The sequence below is a fragment of the Vipera berus genome, assembly GCF_964194415.1.
Source record: "Vipera berus genome assembly, chromosome: 3".
Taxonomy (NCBI): domain Eukaryota; kingdom Metazoa; phylum Chordata; class Lepidosauria; order Squamata; family Viperidae; genus Vipera; species Vipera berus.
In genome coordinates, this window is record NC_138204.1 from 145,628,053 (window position 1) to 145,650,511 (window position 22,459).

General features: G+C 42.7%; 1 protein-coding gene across 2 annotated transcripts in view; it reads right to left on the reverse strand.

Annotated features, from left to right (window-relative positions):
* F13A1 (coagulation factor XIII A chain) overlaps positions 1-22,459 on the reverse strand; it is a 127,728-nt gene that overhangs the window by 73,028 nt on the left and 32,241 nt on the right. Inside the window, exons 4-5 of one of the 2 annotated variants that reach the window (XM_081324190.1) lie at positions 6,964-7,215; positions 4,919-5,037 (exon numbers count right to left, since the gene is read on the reverse strand). In XM_081324190.1, coding sequence (XP_081180316.1) covers positions 4,919-5,037; positions 6,964-7,215 — 371 coding nt within the window. The remainder of the gene's footprint in view (positions 1-4,918; positions 5,038-6,963; positions 7,216-22,459) is intronic. The other variant, XM_081324191.1, reaches the window with a different exon arrangement.

Here is a 22,459-nt window from a genome sequence, read left to right on the forward strand (position 1 = left end):
GATGGTCATAGCAAACACTCTTTTCCAACAACCCAAGAGATGGCTCTACACATGGACATCAACAGATGGTCAACACAGAAATCAGATTGACTATGTGCTTTGCAGCCAAAGATGGAGAAGCTCTATACACTCAGTAAAAACAAGACCAGGAGCTGACTGTGCCTCAGACCACGAGCTTCTTGTTGCAAAATTTAGGCTTAAACTGAAGAAAGTAGGAAAAAGCTCTAGGCCACTCAGGTATGAATTAAATCATATCGCTGATGAATATACAGTAGAGGTGACAAATAGATTTAAGGAATTAGATCTGATAGACAGAGTGCCTGAAGAACTATGGATGGAGGTTCGCAACATTGTACAAGAAGTAGCAACTAAAACCATCCCAAAGAAAAAGAAATGCAAGAAAGCAAAATGGCTGTCTGAGGAAGCTTTACAAATAGCTGAGGACAGGAGGGAAGCGAAAGGCAAGGGAGAAAAAGAAAGATACATCCAATTGAATGCACAATTCCAGAGAATAGCTAGAAGAGATAAGAATGCTTTCTTAAATGAACAGTGCAAAGAAATAGAAGAAAACAATAGAATAGGGAGGACCAGAGATCTCTTCAAGAAAATTAGATGAAAGGAACGTTTCATGCAAAAATGGGCATGATAAAGGACCAAAATGGCAGGGACCTAACAGAGGCAGAAGAGATTAAGAAGAGGTGGAAAAATTACACAGAAGAACTATACAAGAATGAGCTTAACGTCCCTGATAATCACAATGAGGTGGTCACTGACCTCGAGCCAGACATCCTAGAATGTGAAGTGAAGTGGGCCTTAGAAAAGCTGAGCAACAACAAAGCTAGTGGAGGTGACAGTATTCCAGCTGAGCTATTCAAAATCTTAAAAGACGATGCAGTAAAAGTGCTACACTCAATTTGCCAGCAAATTTGGAAAACTCAACAGTGGCCACAGGATTGGAAAAGATCAGTTTACATTCCAATTCCAAAGAAAGGCAGTGCCAAAGAATGTTCAAACTATCACACCATTGCACTCATTTCTCATGCTAGTAAAGTTATGCTTAAAATTCTACAAGCTAGACTCCAGCAGGATGTGGATCGAGAACGACCAGAAGCACAGGCAGGATTTTGAAGAGGCAGAAGAACTAGAGATCAAATTGCCAACATACGCTGGATCATGAAGAAAGCCAGAGAGTTCCAGAAAAACATCTACTTCTGCTTCATTGACTATGCTAAAGCATTTGATTGTGTGGATCACAACAACCTGTGGCAAGTTCTTAAAGAGATGAGCATACCAGACCATCTTATTTGTCTCTTGAGAAACCTATATGCAGGTCAAAAAGCAACAGTGAGAACTGGACATGGAACTACTGATTGGTTCAAAATTGGGAAAGGAATCCAGCAAGGCTGTGTACTGTCACCCTGCCTGTTTAACTTATATGCAGAGCACATCATCAGAAAGGCAGGGCTAGATGAATCAAAAATTGGAATTAAGATTGCCAGAAGAAATATTAACAACCTAAGATATGCAGATGATACCACTCTAATGGCAGAAATTGAAGAGGAACTAAAGAGCCTCTTGTTGCAAGTGAAGAAGGAGAGTGCAAAAGTTGGGTTGAAACTAAACATTAAGAAAACCAAGATCATGGCATCTGGCCCTCTCAATTCCTGGCAAATAGATGAGGAAGAAATGGAGGTAGTGACAGATTTTATTTTCCTGGGCTCCAAGATCACCGCACACAGGGACTGCAGCCAAGAAATTAAAAGACGCTTGCTTCTGGGGAGGAAAGCCATGGCAAATCTAGACAGCACACTAAAAAGCAGAGACATCACCCTGCCAACAAAAGTGCATATAGTCAAGGCTATGGTCTTCCCAGTTGCAATGTATGGCAGTGAAAGTTGGACCATAAGAAAGGCTGAGCGCCAAAGAATTGAAGCCTTTGAACTATGTTGCTGGAGAAGACTCCTGCGAGTACCTTGGACTGCAAGGCGATCAAACCAGTCAGTCCTAGAGGAGATCAACCCTGACTGCTCTTTAGAAGGCCAGATCCTGAAGTTGAAACTCAAATAATTTGGCCACCTAATGAGAAGGAAGGACTCACTGGAGAAGAGCCTAATGCTGGGAAAGGTTGAGGGCAAGAGAAGAATGGGACGACAGAGAATGAGGTGGCTGGATGGAGTCACTGAAGCAGTAGGCGTGAGCCTTAATGGACTCCAGAATATGGTAGAGGACAGGAAGGTCTGAAGGAACGTTGTCCATGGGGTCACGATGGGTTGGACACGACTTTGCAACTAACAACAACAACAAAAATCCAGATGAGAAAGTGGCTTCACTTTAGATATTTTGCCAAAGAGTTGCATGGAGGAACTTGGCAGAGTGTTCCTTCTCAATACTTTTTGACCTTACCATGGCTTTTATGTAACAAATAATTTAATCCTGTTAGCCTGTTTGAACAGCTTGCAGGGGTTAGATCTGTCTACTGAGTGATTCCATTTTCTAACCAGAATGAAGTGAATGGGTCATCGCTGGTAATTCTAACTTGGCCCTCTGGCAGTTGACATATGGTATTCCGCAAGGCTTTTATCACAGAGACTGCTATCATTTATAATCTATAGGAAGCTGCTGACAGAAATCATCGAGAGCTTTGCTGATGGGCATCATAAATAAGCCAATGCTGTTTCCCTCAAGTTCTATATTTCATTAGCTAAGCATCAAAGACCAATTTTCCTATTTCTAAACCAGTGTACTGAGGCTGTGGTTAAATGAATGAGCTGAAATATAATCTAAACAAGGTGGAAATAAAGCTGATAAGAAGACCTAGTACTATACAGAGCAGGTCATCCTGCCTTTGACAGATGAGTCAATAAACCTTATGTCTGCTTCAAGAATTGAGAGATTCTACTAGAACCTGCTTTATGCTTAGAAAAACATTTATACTACTACACGTATGAAAGCTACTCTTTCCCAGAGGCAAGAAATCTTTCCATGGTTTGACCCTGTATCTAGAATCTTGAGAATGATCATACTGTGCTTTACACAGGATTGACTTGAAGATGATGACAAGAAGATGATATAGATAGAAGGCTAATAGCTAACACATTTAAAGATTTCTACCCTGCATTTTCTGGAAATTCTGGGATGGGATCCAGTTTCTATGGATATTGTTCCATTTAGGGCACCAACAAAATTAGGAATTGAATATGCCAGAAATTGATTATTTCTTTGATTCTGAACTCTTCTCAATTAAGATCATAAAGGAGATAACAAGGCTAAACTGAAGTTCGGTCACAATGATGAAGTGCTGTTTAGAGACCTAATTATTATCAGCTTATCTTATAAAAGAAAGGATCAGGCTCCATCACTATAGCCTGAACCTGCTGGTCCCACTGTTTTTATAGATGTCCTCCCTATGTAGTTACCTTCCAAAGAGCTTTTCTTCTTTCACTGCAGATAGTTACCCATTAATCTGAAAATTAGAATAGAACAGTAGATTGTGGAAACCTAATCTGAACAATCTGGGGCCCATTGCATGTTATATTCAGTTAGAAAATCGTGCCAAGTTGCTTCTTCAAGAGGTTGAAACTGCTGGATACCTGTTATAATTACCGTACATGTTTATTTATGTATTAGATACGTAAAAGAGTTCAACACTTTCTCTTCCTTTCTTTCTCCACAAGATGAACTCTGTGAAATAGATTGGGCTGAGAATAAATAACTTGTCCAAAGTCACCCAGTGTGGTTCTGTAATTGAACACAGACTAAAACCTAAGCGTTCCTACTTGTTATCCAGCACTTTCACTACTACTCCACACTGGGTGTCCGAGTTTGAGTTCTCGACCATGATTGCTTTTGATGAGAAACAGGTAAGATGTGTTCCACTGCTATTAGTCAAGGAGAGAAGCAACCTAGAACTAAGGAGAAACTTCCTGACAGTTAGAACAACTAACCAGTGGAACAACCTGCCTCCAGAGGTGGTGAATGCTCCAACACTGGAGGTTTTTAAGAAGAGACTGGACAGCCATTTGCCTGAAATGGTATAGGGTTTCCTGCCTGAGCAGGGGGTTGGACTAGATGACCTCCAAGGTCCCTTCCAACTTCTTCTTCTTCTTCTTCTTCTTCTTCTTCTTCTTCTTCTTCTTCTTCTTCTTCTTCTTCTTCTTCTTCTTCTTCTTCTTATTATTATTATTATTATTATTATTATTATTATTATTATTAATAATAATAATAATAATAATAATAATAATAATAATATTAATATTAATATTGTGATTTATTTTTTAAAAAAACCTTTAAAAGAAAATGAGAACCTGCTTTTCAATTAATATATCTCATACATTTCCTCAATTTATATTTGTCATATTTATGTGCCTCACAGATAAACCAGAAGAAAAATCTGTGAAGAAATCCATATATGAAAGCAGTGGTGATTGTTTTTCGAATAACATGGAGTGATGGTTAAGTTTAAGACTTCAAAACCAGAGAGGAAAAAACTGGGTTTTAGTGCACTCTTAGTTAGATCATCGTCAGCTCAGCTCATTGGCTGATTTGAGGCCAGACACTCAGTTCAACCGACTTCACAGTGTTGTTGTTGTAGGGAGGAGGAAATGGAAAGAGAAAATTTTGTGCATGCGATTTTTAGTTGTTAGAACAAACGGTGAGATATAAATCTAACAAAAACACACATATATACATCATCTGGACCAAAGTGTCCCAGACTGAGATACCGGGTCAGTCCTTTCAAACTTTTAATTCCTTTGATTAATTCTGTTATGTGTTACAGGGCAGTCAGCTATATACGCTCACTCATTTGCCTATGTGTATTTGATTAAGCAGGAGGTAATCAATCTGTTTTCTAATGCAGAATTTAGGAGTGCAGCATTTAGTAGAAAAGCTATTCTTCATTTATTTCAAATGGATTTACCTGACCATAGTTCCAGCTCCTCGAGCTTATATTTTCAGGGTCCCCATAGAAAATAACACCAAGGTCATTCAGGACATACTCTTCCCTTTCTTCTTCTTCATCCATATACACTTCATCCTCTGCATCAGAATTTTTGTTTATAAAAACAGGTTAATACATGTACTTTTCTAGGAGTAAATATCGGAATTTAATTCAGCTGAATGATATAAGAAAAGGCAGGCTTTTTCTTCATCTATCACAGCACATAATATATTTCGTCTTCACATCATTCTCTGAAACTGGAAATGAAGCATGCTCCAAATTAAAAAAAAAAGGAAAAAAAGAAGGATCACAACTCTCAACTATTTTGAGCAAGATCTGTAAAGCGTGATTAAATTGTCACCTCTTATCAGGCACTTTATGATTCTGTGTTATTAAGCTGAAATGTCTGAGAGCTGTGAAAGCATTAAGCACCCACACCACAGATCAAAGAATTACTCTGAAACTTTGTAACTGTAATTGTGAGCAATTCCACACCAGAAGATTTAAAGGATTAATCTGTGTAGGAAGAGTTGCACATTGTGATGGGCATGAACATGGCCCCTTTTTATACAGAATAAAAGGTAAAGGTAAAGGTTCCCCCGCACATGCGTGCTAGTTGTTTCCAACTCTAGAGGCCGGTGCTCATCTCCGTTTCAAAGCCGAAGAGCCAGAGCTTGTCCGAGGACGTCTCCGTGGTCATGTGGCCGGCATGACTAGACGCCAAAGGCGCACAGAACGCTGTTACCTTCCCACCGTAGTGGTCCCTATTTTTCTACTTGCATTTTTACGTGCTTTCGAACTGCTAGGTTGGCAGAAGCTGGGACGAGTAACAGGTGCTCACTCTGCTACGCGGCACTCGGGATTCGACCCGCCAAACTGCCGACCTTCTGATCGACAAGCTCAGCGTCCTAACCCACTGAGCCACAGAATATAGACTTTTAAATAGCCACTTGGTTCACGTGATGATTGAGACACAAGGAGGAACATTTTATGATAGACAGCTTTTTCTGGTTTAGGCTGGAGATGCTGTAGAACCCCACTAGAGCTGAATCTTTAATGAATTAACCCAATTCACATTACCTAAATTACATTTTTGGATTTTGCAGGAAATATCTTAGCTCAAAAAAAATCTATATAAAAATATTAATATTAAGGAAAGGACTTTACATTAAGTAAATGATTGCTAGAAACTGCCTGATCAGCAGATCCAAAGTTTCTGGCTTTGTCATTTCAGAATATCATGAGCTAAACATGATGCATGTCTACAAACAGAGTGCTGATGAGTAATTCCATCAGGTTTGGCCAAAAACAGCATATGTCCTTCTGGGAATATTAAAAAATATTAGCCTGAATACATTCCAAAAGCAGGCATCTTAAGTTTCATTTGAAAAAATGATAACATGCAGATCATTTCCACGTGTCAGTTGTTGTTGTTTTTAATGATGGGTGCTTAAATATGTAAAGCAAGGCAGTCTTTCAAAGAATGGCAGGATACATATACAAATAAAAATATATTGGCAATCCATTACATGGTTGAATGGAAATTCCAGCACAGTCCTGAGGAAACTGTCATTTGTTACAGGTACAACACAGTGATGAGGAAAATGTTAAACTTTCCCTCCACAATGCTCTCTCTATCCTTGTCATCTTTTTAGTTGAAAAGTTTAGCTGTGATGCATTTGGAATCATAATCTGTTTGCTCTTGTCAAAAGAAGGCTTCAATAAGGCCAGGAGATTGTGGCCTGTCTCTCTCATTACCATTCTTTCTCATTAATTGTATTATATTTACCTGAAAGGAAGATTAGAGTTTCCTCAATAACATCTATTTCAGTATGATGAATGGAGGCACCCCTTGAGTGGAGGAAATGTCTTAAATTCAGATTGTGAGGTTATCTTCCTTTTAGGTAGTCTTCTATTTACAGTATATTTCTATATCTATCTATTTAAATGCAAACTTACTTGTGCTTAAGATGTGGTTGTTATTATCATGATCATATACTGTATACACATTGTATATGCCTTACCTTTACACCAGGGATTAAACAATATGTAAGTATCAGTGTCTGGATTTCGTCTTGTTCTGAGAATGCCCATTGGAGTCAGTACTGCAACATACATGCGGAATTTTCCCACAATGCAGTTTGCAGCTGGCATAATATTCAAGGCCACAGAAGTGTTGGCACTGTGGGTGATCTTAGCACCCCATTTCCCACTTTCCAACTCTTGAACCAAAGGAACACGTATGTAAGTGCCTTTGTTTTGTTGTGGGTATCTCCCTGCAGAAAAAGGGAAGAGAGTTTGTTAACTTTGTGAATCAGTGTAGCAAATGAAAAGCTTCCTTTTGTTTGGATTGCCTAGCAAAATTTGGATTCACAATTTGGATATACTCAGGGGTATATCCACTATCCATTATAGCAAAAATAAGTAATGTATCAAAAAGTATAATTTAGTTCTCTGTCTCTCCTCAAAGTGTTTGTCTTTTAACACATTTTTACCTTTCAAAACCAAACTTACCAAGGCAAGATTTTGTTTCATTTCTACACAATATATTTCTCCATCCTAGCACATTACAGATTTGCAAAGATGACAATTCCCAGAATTCTAAGCCAGTATTTGCTAAGAATTTTATGACTTTTCCCCCAATACATTTGAAGGACACAGGTTGGTCTAAGCTACCACTAAATAAGAAACTGAGTTTTGAGTATGGAGTATGGAGAACCATTTTATTTTGACAGAACATTGATAAAAAGAACCCAGGAAATGTAGATCACAAAAACATAATCTGTATTTTAATGACTTAACCCAGGAATAAGATGCAATCAGATGTATCAAAAGCAACAACCCAAGAGAGAGGACAGATAGAGTTAAGCATGGAATCTAAATATTGAATGCAAATTCATTTTTGTTAAACACAAATGTTTTTAATACTGGGTTTCACTTGTGATTTAACCAAACCGATCTACAAATAAAAGCTTCTGTGAAAAGAAAAGGCAACTTTCTATAGGGGTCAAGCCCACATAGCTAGCCAACTCAAAAAATGAGACTACATCTGTTTATAATAAACATAATCTTGAAAATTGTGAAAGTAAGTTTCCAGGCAGGCTTAAATCAAACCAATTAAGATGGAGTCTTTTTGAAGCATTTCCTTCTCAGGTTCCCCACATCTGGCTAACCTGCCTCTTACACCAATTAACCTTTCTGCTGACTCCTACACTCTCTCACACTTGGGGAGAATGTGACCTGGGGTCTATTAAATGTATCCTTTAAGATTTGCTGTTAACCCATTGACTTGGCAATGCCTCAGATTGGCATGCTGTCCAGAAGCATCTGTAATTATAAGATATGCTCTCTTAAGAGGGTCTTCTGCCTTTTCTCCCACTGCTCCTTGGAGTTGCCTTCCATGACTTTTCATTTTCTTCTGCTAATCATTCTTCAAAATTCCTCATTTTCGGAGCATCACTCAGAGCTAGGCAATATTTTTTCTCTCTAGAAGCTCAGATTCACCCTATGGAGCTGATAGCGAAGAGTCAAGGATAGGACTCAGAGAGGGTTTTTTTAATGATAGAGATCAACTATTGTAGAATCATACAATCCGTTCTGTTATTTGTAACCAGGGCTTTTTTTCTCATAGAATGCTCAGAACGGAGTTCCGGCACCTTTTTTGGATGGAACCTTGTAGGGTAGGCAAGGCGGGTTGTATGACATGTGTTACAAACCTTACTGTTTGTAACAGGTGCAGAATCTAAATTTTATTTATATTTCTTCCATCCTTACATGGTAATGGGCTTCTTATAGTTTGTTTCTCAGCCTTCGATGTGGAGGGTCCCTGTACTTTGTTTCGATAATGCTCCTGTCTGACTTGGGCGCTTGCCCCCTAGTTTTGCCATCTTTAGCCTTTACACCAGGAGTCTTCAAACAGGCACGCTGGCTGAGGAATTCTGGGAGTTGAAGTCCACAAGTCATAAAAGGGCCAAGTTTGAAGAGCCCTGCTTTACACCAACTGATACTGGAGTACAATAATGGTATTCTTCCAAATGTCAGGTACTGGTATAGTTTTCACACATATATTAAACATGTTATACATGTCACTCCATAAATAAATCATGTTTATTTTTCAGGGTCATCACATATGCTGTCCCATATTTTTATTTCCATGTGAGTTCCAGTGCCCTCCTGGAAATGCAGATTTTTGATGCTATTCCTTAGATTTCCAGTATTGTTTCCCACTTCCTATTAAAGAATTAAAAGAATCTAAAAATAAAAAATAAAAACAAAATCAGACTGGGCAAGAAGCCTGGGTGGTTTCAAAAGGCTGCCAATGTGTTTATGTTTTAAATTTTATCCCACCTATTATACAGAAAATATCAGAATCGTGCATGCTATGGTATACTTTGTGATACTCTATGGAAGTGAAAAGTTGGGCTTTGGAGAAGAAGGATGGGAAACTATTGACACTTTCGGACTTTTGGCGTTGCCAAAAACACCTGAGAATACCAAAACAAACTTAACGCAAACAAAAACCTGGATCCACAAGCATTCTCACTCAAAACATATATGACCAGATGCAAATTATCCTACTTTAGGCAGATTATGGGAAGGCCTAGCTCTCTGGAGAAGGCTGTAATGCTGGGAAAGGTAGAAAAAAAGAGAAGAAGAGGATGAGTGCCACAGCAAAATGTAGTGCTGGTGCATTGTTGGAAGACCTGAAAGATATTCTCATGGTTAAAATCTCCTGTATATGTTCTTTAAAAATAAACAGTGACTTAATCAATCAATCATTATATAAATGGATCCCCAGATCAGCTGACACAAACCTCTGTGCTTTTGGGATTACCTCTGAAATAGCACAGTTTTGTAAGGGTAGCCTTGTCTTCCTCATGTCAAGATTCAGCTTAATTTTCTCATACCTAAGAATAGTTAACTGGGAAGTGGGAGTTCCTGTCAATACAGATTTATCTAACCTGCAGCTAACGCAATTAACTGGTGAAATGAAAATTGCTGAAAGCCACAGATCAGTGTGCCCAGGAAGCCTAGATTTTGCCTCATTGCTGCCTTTGCCTATGGAAGGGTCCTACATTTTCTAAATATTATGGAGGAAGATTTAGCACAGAAGCAACCTGTATAATACTGTTAGGTGTTGTTGTTTTGTTTGGTTTTTTTTTTACATTTGGGTAGTTCTTCTAAATCTGCCTAGACTTACACAATTCTTTCAAAGACTTGATATCAGGAACTCTGTTTTGCATTAAAATATAAAAGATGGGAAAGCAAGGCCTTCTTAGTGATGACTTCCTGACTTCCCAAAAAATTCACCAAATTTTTCTGCCTCATGGGTTTTAACCATGCTTCAAAGCCTTCCCGTTTCAGAAGGACTTTTTAACAAACCCATTTGACTTTTTTAAATGGTTAGACATGGTATATAGGTATATACTATCATCCGCTTGCATCATTTATTGTATCATTTATTGATTAGTTCAGTCATTGAAATCCTATTAAGGTTGTCAAGATTTGGAAACACTGGTCTAGAATTTTTCCTTCTGAAAAATATGCCTGTGAGGTTTAAAAAGAAAGCCCCAGCAAATTAAACATTAAAATTAAATAAGCCCCAATTGTATTAAATATTTTATGCATGCACCTTGTTGACCGACTGCTTCCAGAAGGTGCAAGTGCTTTACTCAAGAAGCAGGCGAGACAGCAAGTTAACAGTTTAACTTTTTATTCGGAACCAGGCAAAGAACAAGGGAACAAGACATCTATTTATACTGACAGCTGCCGGCGGCTTGACCAATCAGGGGTGAGTCTGATCCCGCGCCGTAGTCTCCGCCAATCGGAGCCGTCCGGTTTTGACAGCTCGGAGCTGTCATCTGTAGCGCGTGTTGAACTGTCAATTGTTGGCGCTTGCGCGGTTTCGCCCGGCAGCTTTTGACAGCTGTCAAAAGCTGCCGCGGTTTTACCTCAGCCCTTGTAACTTCTGTTTAACTCACTATAATAACAATTAGTAAATACACAACACCCCTTCCCCCTCCCTCTGATTGAGTTGAATTTACCCCAACTGTTTCTTTTTTGGGTTTCCCCATTCGTAGTCTTTCAGGTATGTGGGAGGTTTCTTTAATCTCTCGGAGCGCCGGGGGGTAGTCTCGGTAGTATGTTCTGGTTCTCTTGGCGCTTCTTGGGTTGGCTCCGGGGGTGGGGGGTTTGGCTCTGCTGGATCTGCGTTGATTGGAGTGGGGTGTTGAAATGGTATGTTCCGGTCAGGGGAGTTTTGGCGTGCCAGTCTTTGCGCCGGTGCTTCTGTCGGTATTTCGTCGTCACCCCTTCCCCCTATAGTTTGAGGACTGCGTTGGCGTAGTTGGTCTATGTGTCTGCGGATGTGTATATTTTGTCCGATGTCAATGATGTAAGACAAGGGGCCTGTTTGTTCGATGACCACCCCTTGTGTCCATTTGTTTCCTCCCCCGTAGTTTCTCGCCCAGACAGCTTGCCCAGTGGTGAGAGTTCTATGATGGAGGGGTAGGTCTGGGTCTGGAGGGGACCTGTCTGGGTGGAGACGGTCCAGTCTGGTGGTCAATCTTTTGCCCCAGCGAAGCTCTGCTGGGGACTTTCCGGTAGTTGTGCAAGGCGTGGTGTGTTGGGAGAGAAGAAATTGTGCCAGTCGTTGGTGCCAGTTGCCGGAGATGATCTTGCGCAGGGCCTCCTTGGTTGACTTTACCATCACCTCTGCCAAGCCGTTCGATGATGGGTGAAAGGGAGCCGAGGTGGTGTGCCTAATAGAGTTCGCCGTTGTGAAACTCTGGAATTCGTAGGAGGTAAATTGGGGCCCGTTATCGGAAACTATAACATCAGGGAGGCCGTGAGTGGCGAATAATCCCCTTAAAACTTGTATAGTGGCCGAGGAGGTTGTATTGGCTACCGGCGCCACTTCGAGCCATTTTGAAAAGCTGTCTACGACAATTAGGAATGATTGTCCCTGGAACGGACCTGCATAATCTATATGAATGCGGGACCAAGGTGACTTTGTCGTTTCCCATCTATGTACGGGCGCCTGTGGCTGAGCTGCTCTAACCAGCTGGCAGGAATAGCAGCCAGCTACGTGTGCCTCAATGTGTTTGTCTATACCCGGCCACCACACATAGCTCCTGGCCAGAGCCTTCATTTTGATGGTGCCCGGGTGCCCTTCGTGGAGGCTATCTAGCACCTTAAGCCTGTGTTTGTCAGGGATGATTACTCTGCAGCCCCATAAGAGACATCCCTGATGGGTGGATAATTCCTTTTGTTTTAAGAAGTAAGGTTGGAATTGTGGTTCCTGGGGTGCATATTGCCAGCCCGTGGTGACATAGCCTAGGACTCTGCCTAGGATTTTGTCTCCCGCGGTAGCTGCGGAGATATCTTTGACAGTTAAGGGGCATTCTGGCAGTTCTGAGATAGCCAGTATCCTTCCAGCTGGTGCTGGGTCTGGGTCAACAATTGGCTGCGGCAGTCTGCTCAGGCCGTCTGCATGGCCCATGGTTTTCCCTGGCCTGTATTCTAGTTTGTATGAATAGGCTGATAGAAATGTAGACCATCTCAGGATGCGGGGAGATAATATTTGTGGTGTTAGCCTGTTTACTGTAAAGAGTCCTAATAGGGGCTTATGGTCAGTGTAAATAGTAAATGGTCGACCATACAGGTAATCATGAAATTTTTTTACGCTGGCCACTATAGCTAGAGCCTCTTTATCGATTTGAGCGTAATTCCGCTCAGGTTTTGACAGCGTTCTCGAATAGAACGCTACAGGGGTCTGTATTCCTTCTTTAGTTAAATGGCTTAGGACCGCTCCGATGCCGTACGGGGAGGCATCGCAGGCGAGACATAAGGGCAGCTGATCGTTAAACAGGGCTACCGTTGTGCTGCTGGAGAGTAAGTTTTTTAGGAGGTTAAAACTTTTATCATGCTCAGGGGTCCACGTCCAAGGTTTGCCCTTGTCTAATAATCTATGTAAGGGTTCTGCAATGGAGGCTTTATGCGGTAGGAAGGTGTGGTAAAAGTTGACTAACCCTAAGAAAGCCTGAAGTTCTTGTTTGTTTTTGGGGGTCGGTGCTGTTTTGATAGCTTTAATTTTTGTGTCCGTGGGGTGAATTCCCTTAGCGTCTATTTTAAAACCTAAGAACTCTGTTGAGGGCACCCCGATGGAGCATTTGTCTCTTTTTAATTTGAGACCGGCCTTCCTGAACCTTAGGAGTACCTTAGTTAGTTTGTCCGCCAGGTCATTTTCTGATTCCCCTGCAATTAGGACGTCGTCAAAATATGGGCAGACCCCGGGAATTCCCTTAAGTGTTTTCTCCATGATTTCCTGGAAGATTCCCGGGGCTGCAGAGATGCCGAATTGAAGGCGGTTAATTTTGAATGCTCCCTTGTGGGTGACTATTGTTTGAGCCAAAGCGGTGTCAGGGGTGACAGGCAACTGTAAATACGCCTGCGCCAAATCTAACTTGGCAAATATGGCGCCTGACTTGATGGCCGCGAGGATGTCTTTGACAGCCGGTACCGGGTAGGCATGTGCGTTTAAAGCGAGGTTGAGGGTCGCTTTATAATCGGCACATAATCTAATTTGGCCGTTTGGTTTAACTGGGGTCACTATGGGTGTCTCCCACTCGGCCCCTTCTACCGGTTCGAGGACCCCTAAGTTTGTTAATCTGTCAAGCTCCGCTTCTATTTTTTCCCTCAAGGCGAAGGGAACCCTTCTGGCCTTGATTCTGACAGGCATCACATTTGGGTTCAGTTTAAGTGATACGGGCGGTCCCGTGTACTTCCCTAGTGAGCTGTCAAAAACGTCCGCGAATTGACAGCAGACGGATTCCAATTTTGACAGCTGAATGGCGTTGACACCTGTCAACGCTATTCCTAGTGCCTCAAACCAGTCTAATCCTAGCAGGCTTATTCTGTTTTCTTGGGTCACCAAAATAGGAAGGGATCCTTTAAATTTTTTGAACTCTACGGGGACGGAAGCTTTTCCCCGGAGTTTAATGGGCGTTTTCTGGAAGTCGGCTAGGCGGAGTTTGGTGGGTCTAAGGGCGGGCCTTTTCCTACTTCGGTTACAAATGTCCCTGTACGTTTGCCATGAGATTAGTGAGACGGAGGACCCAGAGTCCACCTCCATCTCACAGGGAATTCCATGAATCCGGACGTCCACCTTGATTTTGGGCTTAAGAATGCTGTGGACTGTATGTTTCTCCGCCCTCCCCCTTACATTAGACACTGGGGTTCTGGGGCTGTGCCTAGCTCTGAGTGTATATGGGGCCATACCTTCGGCTGTCACCTCCAGGTCGTGCAGGTTTTCCCGGCTCCGGCTGCGGCACACGGCTTTGAGGTGGCCTGTCTTCCCGCACCCGTGGCATTTGGCACTGCGGAACCGGCACGTTGCCCTAGGGTGGCTTCCGCCGCAACTGGCACACTTCGCCCTGTTTGTCGGGAAGTTGGGCCCCCTCTGATTGTTGGCAGGGCCCCCCTTGTAGTTGCGTTGCATCCTCAGTTTCTCGAACCGCCGTTGCACCGCGTCTATATCTGTGGGGCCATCGTCGTCCTCAGACCCGCTGAACCTGCCGTCTTCCTGGTGCACGGACCCCCGTGGTCCGCTGTCCGGTACCCGTCGGTCGTCTCCGTGGCAGTCTTCGTATGCGATGACTTCCCTAGCCACATCGGTCATTGTCATTTCAGGCTTGGCGATCAGCTTCTTCCTCAGCCGTTCGTCCTTGAGCCCTATGACAATCTGGTCCCGGATTCGGTCTTCCAAATCCGGGAACCGGCACCGACGTGCGGCATGTCTGACCCTGGTTATGAAGTCATTTGCTGACTCGTCAGGAAGCTGGAGTTTCCGAGCGAAGTTCACTCTCCAGTAGAGTTCTGACTTGAGGGGCATGAAGTATTTACTCAGCCCCTCAGTGAGGTCTGCATAGGAGATGGTGGCGACCGGCTCCGGGGTGAAGATCCCCACAGCGGCATCATAAACGGCGGGGCCGCTGAGCCAGAGGAGGGCGGCCGCCTTGGCCCGGTCATCCGTGATCTTCTTGACTACCAGGTACCCTTCTACCTGGCCCAGATGCGATTCCCAGCCTTCTGGGTGGCGGGTATCGAATTCTCGAATGTGGCCGTGGTTCGTCATGCTGTCTGTAATTGAGGTGCCGCTGCTTGCGTTGAATGGAAGTTTGACTTCCAGTGACTTCAGCAAGTGACCAGCTCGGCTAAGGGAAAAAATCTCTTCTCCCCTTAGGTAGTGACTTCAGCTAAGCAAGCAGCATCCCACCTTCGTCGCCAGTGCTTTACTCAAGAAGCAGGCGAGACAGCAAGTTAACAGTTTAACTTTTTATTCGGAACCAGGCAAAGAACAAGGGAACAAGACATCTATTTATACTGACAGCTGCCGGCGGCTTGACCAATCAGGGGTGAGTCTGATCCCGCGCCGTAGTCTCCGCCAATCGGAGCCGTCCGGTTTTGACAGCTCGGAGCTGTCATCTGTAGCGCGTGTTGAACTGTCAATTGTTGGCGCTTGCGCGGTTTCGCCCGGCAGCTTTTGACAGCTGTCAAAAGCTGCCGCGGTTTTACCTCAGCCCTTGTAACTTCTGTTTAACTCACTATAATAACAATTAGTAAATACACAACAGCAAGCAGTCTTATTTGCTCCTCCTGGCATTCCTTTGCTGCTTCTACTGTTGGTAGGAGTAGAATTCATACCTCCAAAGATCACCTTTGAAGAAATTCATACTTTCAAAATAAGCAGCTCAGGCAGGCAGGATTAACACTTATAAATCCATCAGCTACTGAGGAAAAGTTCCTTGCTCTCAGATTTATTTATTTATTTATTTATTTTATTCCATTTATATCCCGCCCTTCTCCGAAGACTCAGGGCGGCTTACAAGCTAAGCAGTAACCTTCATTCTATGTATATGCCTGCTTATTAGGGCTTTCGCCCCCCCCCCAAGCGGCATTATTACAAAGTCAGCTTATTGCCCCCAACAATCTGGGTCCTCATTTTACCTACCTCGGAAGGATGGAAGGCTGAGTCAACCTTGAGCCTGGTGGGATGCGAACCTGCACTAATTGCAGGCAGCTGGTGTTACTTAAGGAGGCATTAGCCCACTGCTCCACCAAGGAGAGGTCTAATAGGACTAGGACAGAGGAATATCCCCTGTCCCGAGCCCTCCAGAGATCATTCACCAGAGCGACCAATGCCGTCTCCATGCTGTACCCGGGCCTGAAACCCGATTGGTACGGGTCTAGATAATCCGCTTCATCCAGAACCAGAGGGAGCTGATGCACCACCACACTCTCAACAACCTTCGCAAGAAAGCGAAGGTTGGAGACAGGACGAAAGTTGTTTAACACAGCTGGGTCCAAGGCAGGCTTCTTGAGGAGAGGTCTCACCACCGCCTCCTTCAAGACGGCGGGGAAACTACCCTCACTCAAAGATGGGTAGGTGGAGACTGTCATTTTAGCAATTGCTTTTCAAGAACAAGTGGCTTCTGAGAAGAGAGTAAAAAAATCAAGATGATGTTTGCAACATTGCTGTCAAAGCCTTTCCCCTTTGTGTGTGATGCTGATGTGTGTACAAAAGTGGAAGGGTTTGGGATGCACGGTCCCAGTTACCATCTGGATTTTTTTGACCTCCTGTGGACCCCCCCCCCCCATCCAGTCCTCTGCTTAATCTAAGAAAATCAAGTTACACCACTATGGAATGCATTCTTGCTTCTCATCAGTTTCCACTGATGCAGAGACCATGATCCCTCTAGGGGAGGGGTCCCCAACCCTTGGGCTGCAGCCCACTATCTGGCCTTGTGCCTTTCAGAAACTGGGCTGCGGAAATGGCAGGCAAGCATGTGCGCATCCCCGCTCACATGAGCATGTGTGCTCCATTTGCATGAGCAGCGGGCATGTGTTATTCCCTAGATTTACTGAGTTTACAGTTGAGAAGACATCCATTGAGAGTTCACGCTCTTACGTTTAAGCCTCCAAGATAACAAAAACTATGCAAAATTCATGTGAGAATTTGGGTAGGTAGAGATTGTCATTTTAGCAATTGCTTTTAAAGAACAAGTGGTTTCTGAGGAGAGGGTAAAAAAGTCAAGATGGCATCTGCCTGTGACTTGCGTGGAACCGTCCCCTCTCACCCTCTACTGGTCCACAAAGCCGAAAAAGTTGGGGAAACTCTGTTCTAGGGAATTGGCTCCATTGTAATTGCCTCTGTACCAATACTGAATAAGTCAATCTAATATTCATCAAAAAATCTTTTGCTTATTGCAAACTTTTTTTTAATCAAATGAAATATTCTTTTTTCTTCAGTCAAAAATAAGTTGCACTTTTGTTTTCTGTTAAGGACTAGAGTCAGCCTGCATTTCAGTAATTTGTGGAACTTAAGGAAGCTGCAGACATGGCTAGGACCACTTCTTTGTTCTTCCTGACCTCATCTCACCTCTTTTCTTTTCTGGTACATGGCACTGTCACCTCTTGATCAAAATCAGGAACAGATTACTTTTACCAGATTACAGTCCTCGATTTACGACCACTTGTTTAGCAACTGTTCAAAATTGCAACAGCACTGAAAAAAGTGACTTATGATGAGTCCTTGTACCTACAACCGTAACAACATCTGCACAGTCACTGATCGAAATTCAGGTACTTTGCATGTATTTAGGATGGTTGCAGCATTCCAGCATTGCCATTTGTGACCTTTCCAGTCAACATCCGACAAGCAATCAATGGGGGGGGGGGGGGGAGAAGCATGATTCACTTATAGAGCTATTCACTTAACAAGCATGACCAAAAAAAGGTCATAAAATTGTGCATGGCTCATTTAATAACTGCCTTGTTTAGCAACAGAAATTCTAATTCCAGTCATGGTTATAAGTTAAGAGCTACCTACACTAGCTTCAAAAAGGGCTTTAAATTAGATCAGCGGTTACAGGTGGACAATCCCTGTCTTTCATAACAGGATTCACTTTTTATATCCTTAAAATGTTTTTATGGCCATCATTCCATTGTGTTTGTATTCTTCTCATGCAAACGAGGTGTTTCTGTGTCCTCCTTCATATCAGGTCACTCACATAAACACATACTATCATTCTTACCAAGCTTGAAACCAAATGGTTTTTTTTTCATTTCCTAGAACAGAGAGAAAATGGGATACTTCGAAGACAACTGGAATTGATATAACAAAGCCATCAATTTTCTGAGCAGCGCTTGCCCCTGCATGCCCACCCCCATACACACACCATTTGTGCCAATAGTCATAGAGATTTGTTGCATTTATGCATAATCATCTAAATGATGCAAAGTGGAGCAGGCGTCTTACCCCCTAAGCCACAGCATCTCAGTTACACTGATGTCAGTTTTTACTGTACCATAATAATAAGCCTTGCTGTTGTTATGTGCCCACACCACCACTACAGGGATGGAAAATTGCTCCTCACAAACAGCAGAGGGAGCACGAAGACGGAGAAGAGATGCTGTTGGCTGAATTCTCACATTAGCAGTTTATTGTGTTCTCTCTCCCCTTTGGCAAATATTTGCTCTCATGCTTAAAGTAGTATTTTGAAAGCAGGTGTTCACCACCATAAAAATTAGATTTAAAACATAACTGGATTCTGTTTTTAATTATTTGGTGCAGCCGCACCTAAACAATCTTATAATGATGCATGTTTCTGCTTTAGGGGAAATGTTTACACATGTTAAGATTTCTGTTTTTTTCACCTCTCCCTCTCATTATTTGATTTATTTATTTTACTGTGAGGGACTTTTCATAGTTAGTAGTAAAACAACAGGCTCCCAGGCATGTCCGAGAAATATAATAAATGCGACAGAATGATGAATAACTAGAGTAACCTTGTGAGAAGGGTGTATTACAAGGTGATGTGATAATATCTGAGTTTCTTTGTAGGAATCAGCTGTAAAGAAAGAACTATTAAGAAAACACCCATTGTAAAATCACATTTTGACAGTAAATAAAACGGGGGAAATAAATATTTACATATAAAGTGCCAAAGAGGTCAATACTTGAATACTTCCTGAAAATATGATTCCCAGAGGATAAACAAAACCCCTAATCCATTTCATGTTTTCAATGGATGTTAATTGTTCCCATGCAGTTAATATGGTATCTAATATGACCTTAAACCCAAAATAGCTGAAATCAATAGTGAAAACACCAGGTGTATCCCTGCATTGTTTCCAAATCCAGTTAAAATTTGAAAGCCTTCATCCTGCTACTACTCCATGCTATCCTAATCTCAGGAAAATTGTGTTATTTTACTTAGCTATTTGAAAGGCAGTTTTGGCTGAAAATGGCTTAAAATGCTTCAAACAAAAAAACAAGTTTTTTGTTATTTCTGCTTTTTAGGAGTATCATCTTTATTGTGTAGTGGGTCCGACGCAAGAGAGACGCCAGCCGGTGTGTGAGTTCAGCTCTTTATTGGAAGGGGAAGTGAACTGAGGAATGAGGGCTACCTGGCCTCCTTATATACCTGGCCAGGTAAGCTAACAGCCAATGGGGTTGGCCCTAGGTTTCCCGCCGAAACTGTCCAGGCCACGCCCCCTGATGGCTGTTGCTATGCAGATGCCTGCATACATAACACCCCTCCCCCCTTAGAGAAGACCGACATAACAACAACAACATGCAACTACTATAACTATGAGTATATATATAAAAAAAACAGTGGTGTCCTTATGTGAGGGTCACTTGCACACATAGTCCGATAGGTAGGCTGGTGTCCTGTGTGGACGGGTGGATCGTCTGGGTGTGCTTGGCCCCTGGGCTTGGACCGTGGGTTCCTGAGGCCTTTGTCCTCGGCTTCCTGGAGAGAGACCTCCTCTCTTTTGAACAGGCGCTCCTGCAACCGCCTGTCGCGTAGGCCGCAAATCAGCCGGTCCCGTAGTCGCTCCTCCAAATTTGTGAACCTGCAAGCGACGGCAGCTTCCCGTAGGGCGGCGAGGAAGTTGGCGCCGGTCTCGTCGGGGCGCTGGTCCCTTTTCTCGAATTGTGACCGTGCGGCCACCTTGGAGCGCCGGGGCCTGAAATGTGCATTGAGCCTGGCCACGAGGTCTTGGTACGCGACGGTGTTGATGGCCTCCTGGGGGAACAGGTTCGCGGCGACTTCCAGCAGCGCTGGTCCCCCAAGGCAGAGCAGGGCGGCCGCCTTTGCACTGTCCTCCGATATCTGATTGAAGCGCATGTACAGTTCAACGTGAGCCAGGTAACGGGTCCAGGTTTCGGGGTGGTGGGTCTCGAATTCGCGGGGTTGTCCGGCTCTAGCCATGGCGGCAGTTGGTCGTGGATGTGGCGCTTGGCGTTGCCGGTTCGGCTGGCGGTCGTGGGGGGAAGAAGGAAAAATGCCTTTCCCTTCAGCTCGCGGAGCGTTTCCCCAGTGACTTCAGCTCTTGGTCGGCAGCAATCCCACCTTCGTCGCCACTATTGTGTAGTGGGTCCGACGCAAGAGAGACGCCAGCCGGTGTGTGAGTTCAGCTGTTTATTGGAAGGGGAAGTGAACTGAGGAATGAGGGCTACCTGGCCTCCTTATATACCTGGCCAGGTAAGCTAACAGCCAATGGGGTTGGCCCTAGGTTTCCCGCCGAAACTGTCCAGGCCACGCCCCCTGATGGCTGTTGCTATGCAGATGCCTGCATACATAACAATCTTATTACACTCTCTTACCATAATTGTTATTCACTGAATTTGTTGTAATATCTATACACAGTAATTAAAACGAACAGGGATCCTATCTTCCTTCCTATTCATAAGCGCACAGATAAAAAAAGCAATTAACCTAAGCTTACCACCACTTGCATATTCATCAGGAAATATACTATACAGGCAATGCAAGCAGCCAGATTAGGATAACTGTAGAATATCAGTCTTTGAAAAGTTTTATGACGTGCATATTTCATGCCCTTAGATGCAACTTTAAAGTGCACTCTTAAATATGTTGATGTGTAAAGCTGCACCATAGCTTAAATTCTCCAAGATATGTACTGAAGGACTTATGAAAAGAGGAGAAAAAGAAATGATGCTTCACACTATGATTTTTTTCAGAAAAATTAGCCACATCAGCACAATAAATAACAATAAAATTCTATTACTTCTTGTGCACAGCTTTCAACCTCAAGGTTCAGATAGGTTTCACTCCTTTCTCTCCAGGCCTTAATACATTTTTTCAGGAATTACCCACTAAGCTGATTTGTACCATAAGCTGATTTGCATATGGAATAGCCCTCCTAGGATCATATTATATCTGATACTATATCCTTACCAATGAATCCCTAAGCAGAAGGAAGGTTTAAACGCAAAATTATTTGTAACTGCTAATTTAGAAAATGTTTGCATAAGGGCAGTACTCTGAAAGTACTGGCTTATGGTGGTTAGAATTCAGTATTGCAAACTAATTCTGCTGATTGCCAGGAGTTTGACCCTCATCAGCTCAAGGTTGACTCAGCTTTCCATCCTTCTGAGGTTGGTAAAATGAGGACCCAGAATGCAATATGCTGATTTTGTAAACCATAAAGCAAGGGCTATAAAGCACCGTGAAGCAATATATAAGTCTAAGTGCTATTGCTATTATTGTCTGGAAAGTGAATTTATGTAAAGGAATAAATATTTCCTTGATAGCATGGTATCATTTTAAGCCAATGCAAAATAGCAAGTAACTGAAACATTAAAAATATTTAAGTAATTTACTTTATATGGCCAATAATGTTTAAATTAATCCATATCTATAGTCAGAGAAATGGATACAACTTTAAATTTCTTCTAGCCTATGTCTCTTGTGTAACAGTATAATCCAGCAATTATGTTAAAGGAGAATGGGAATGAGAAATGTATGAGAAATGGTTGATCATCATAAAAAAAGGGATAAATTTGTCAAGGGCTTACTTTCTACATATTTATATAAAATTATTATTTTAAAGAATGTTGAATAAAACTTTATATTTGGTGGGAAGAGGTGTCTCAGTCTTCCATGCTGATCCAACAGCAGATATATCATATAGTTTAGACAAAAATCTCCTCTTGCTCTTTTTTTCTTTTGCTTTTTTTACAGTCAAAACAAAACATACCGAACTTCTCATTTTTCTCACTCTGCCCCCCCTTCTTCAAATGCCTTTTAGCCCTTCTCTCTCTCTCTCTTAATAGCTTCAAAGTTTGTCCCGCATAACAGCAGGCATGTTTTTAGGATCCAAATATATCTAATTAAACTTTGGTTTGAAAACACAGTTCTGATTTTTATAGTTCCAAAAGATGATTTATCCCATATTCTAGTCCATCTTCATAAAAGGTAATTCAGTTTGCCTTCAGCATATCTTGCTTCTTAGGACATTAAAAATAAATGAAAGGAAGCTTGCTTTCCCATCATGCCTGTTGTAATAAAAGGTACTCGCAGCTTAGGCCCGGGGTATTTGCGTGACCACCTGCTGCCATTGTCAACCTCCCATCGCCCCGTTCGCTCCCACAGAATCGGCCTCCTCAGGGTGCCGTCTGCCAGGCAATGCTGGCTGGCGGCCCCCAGG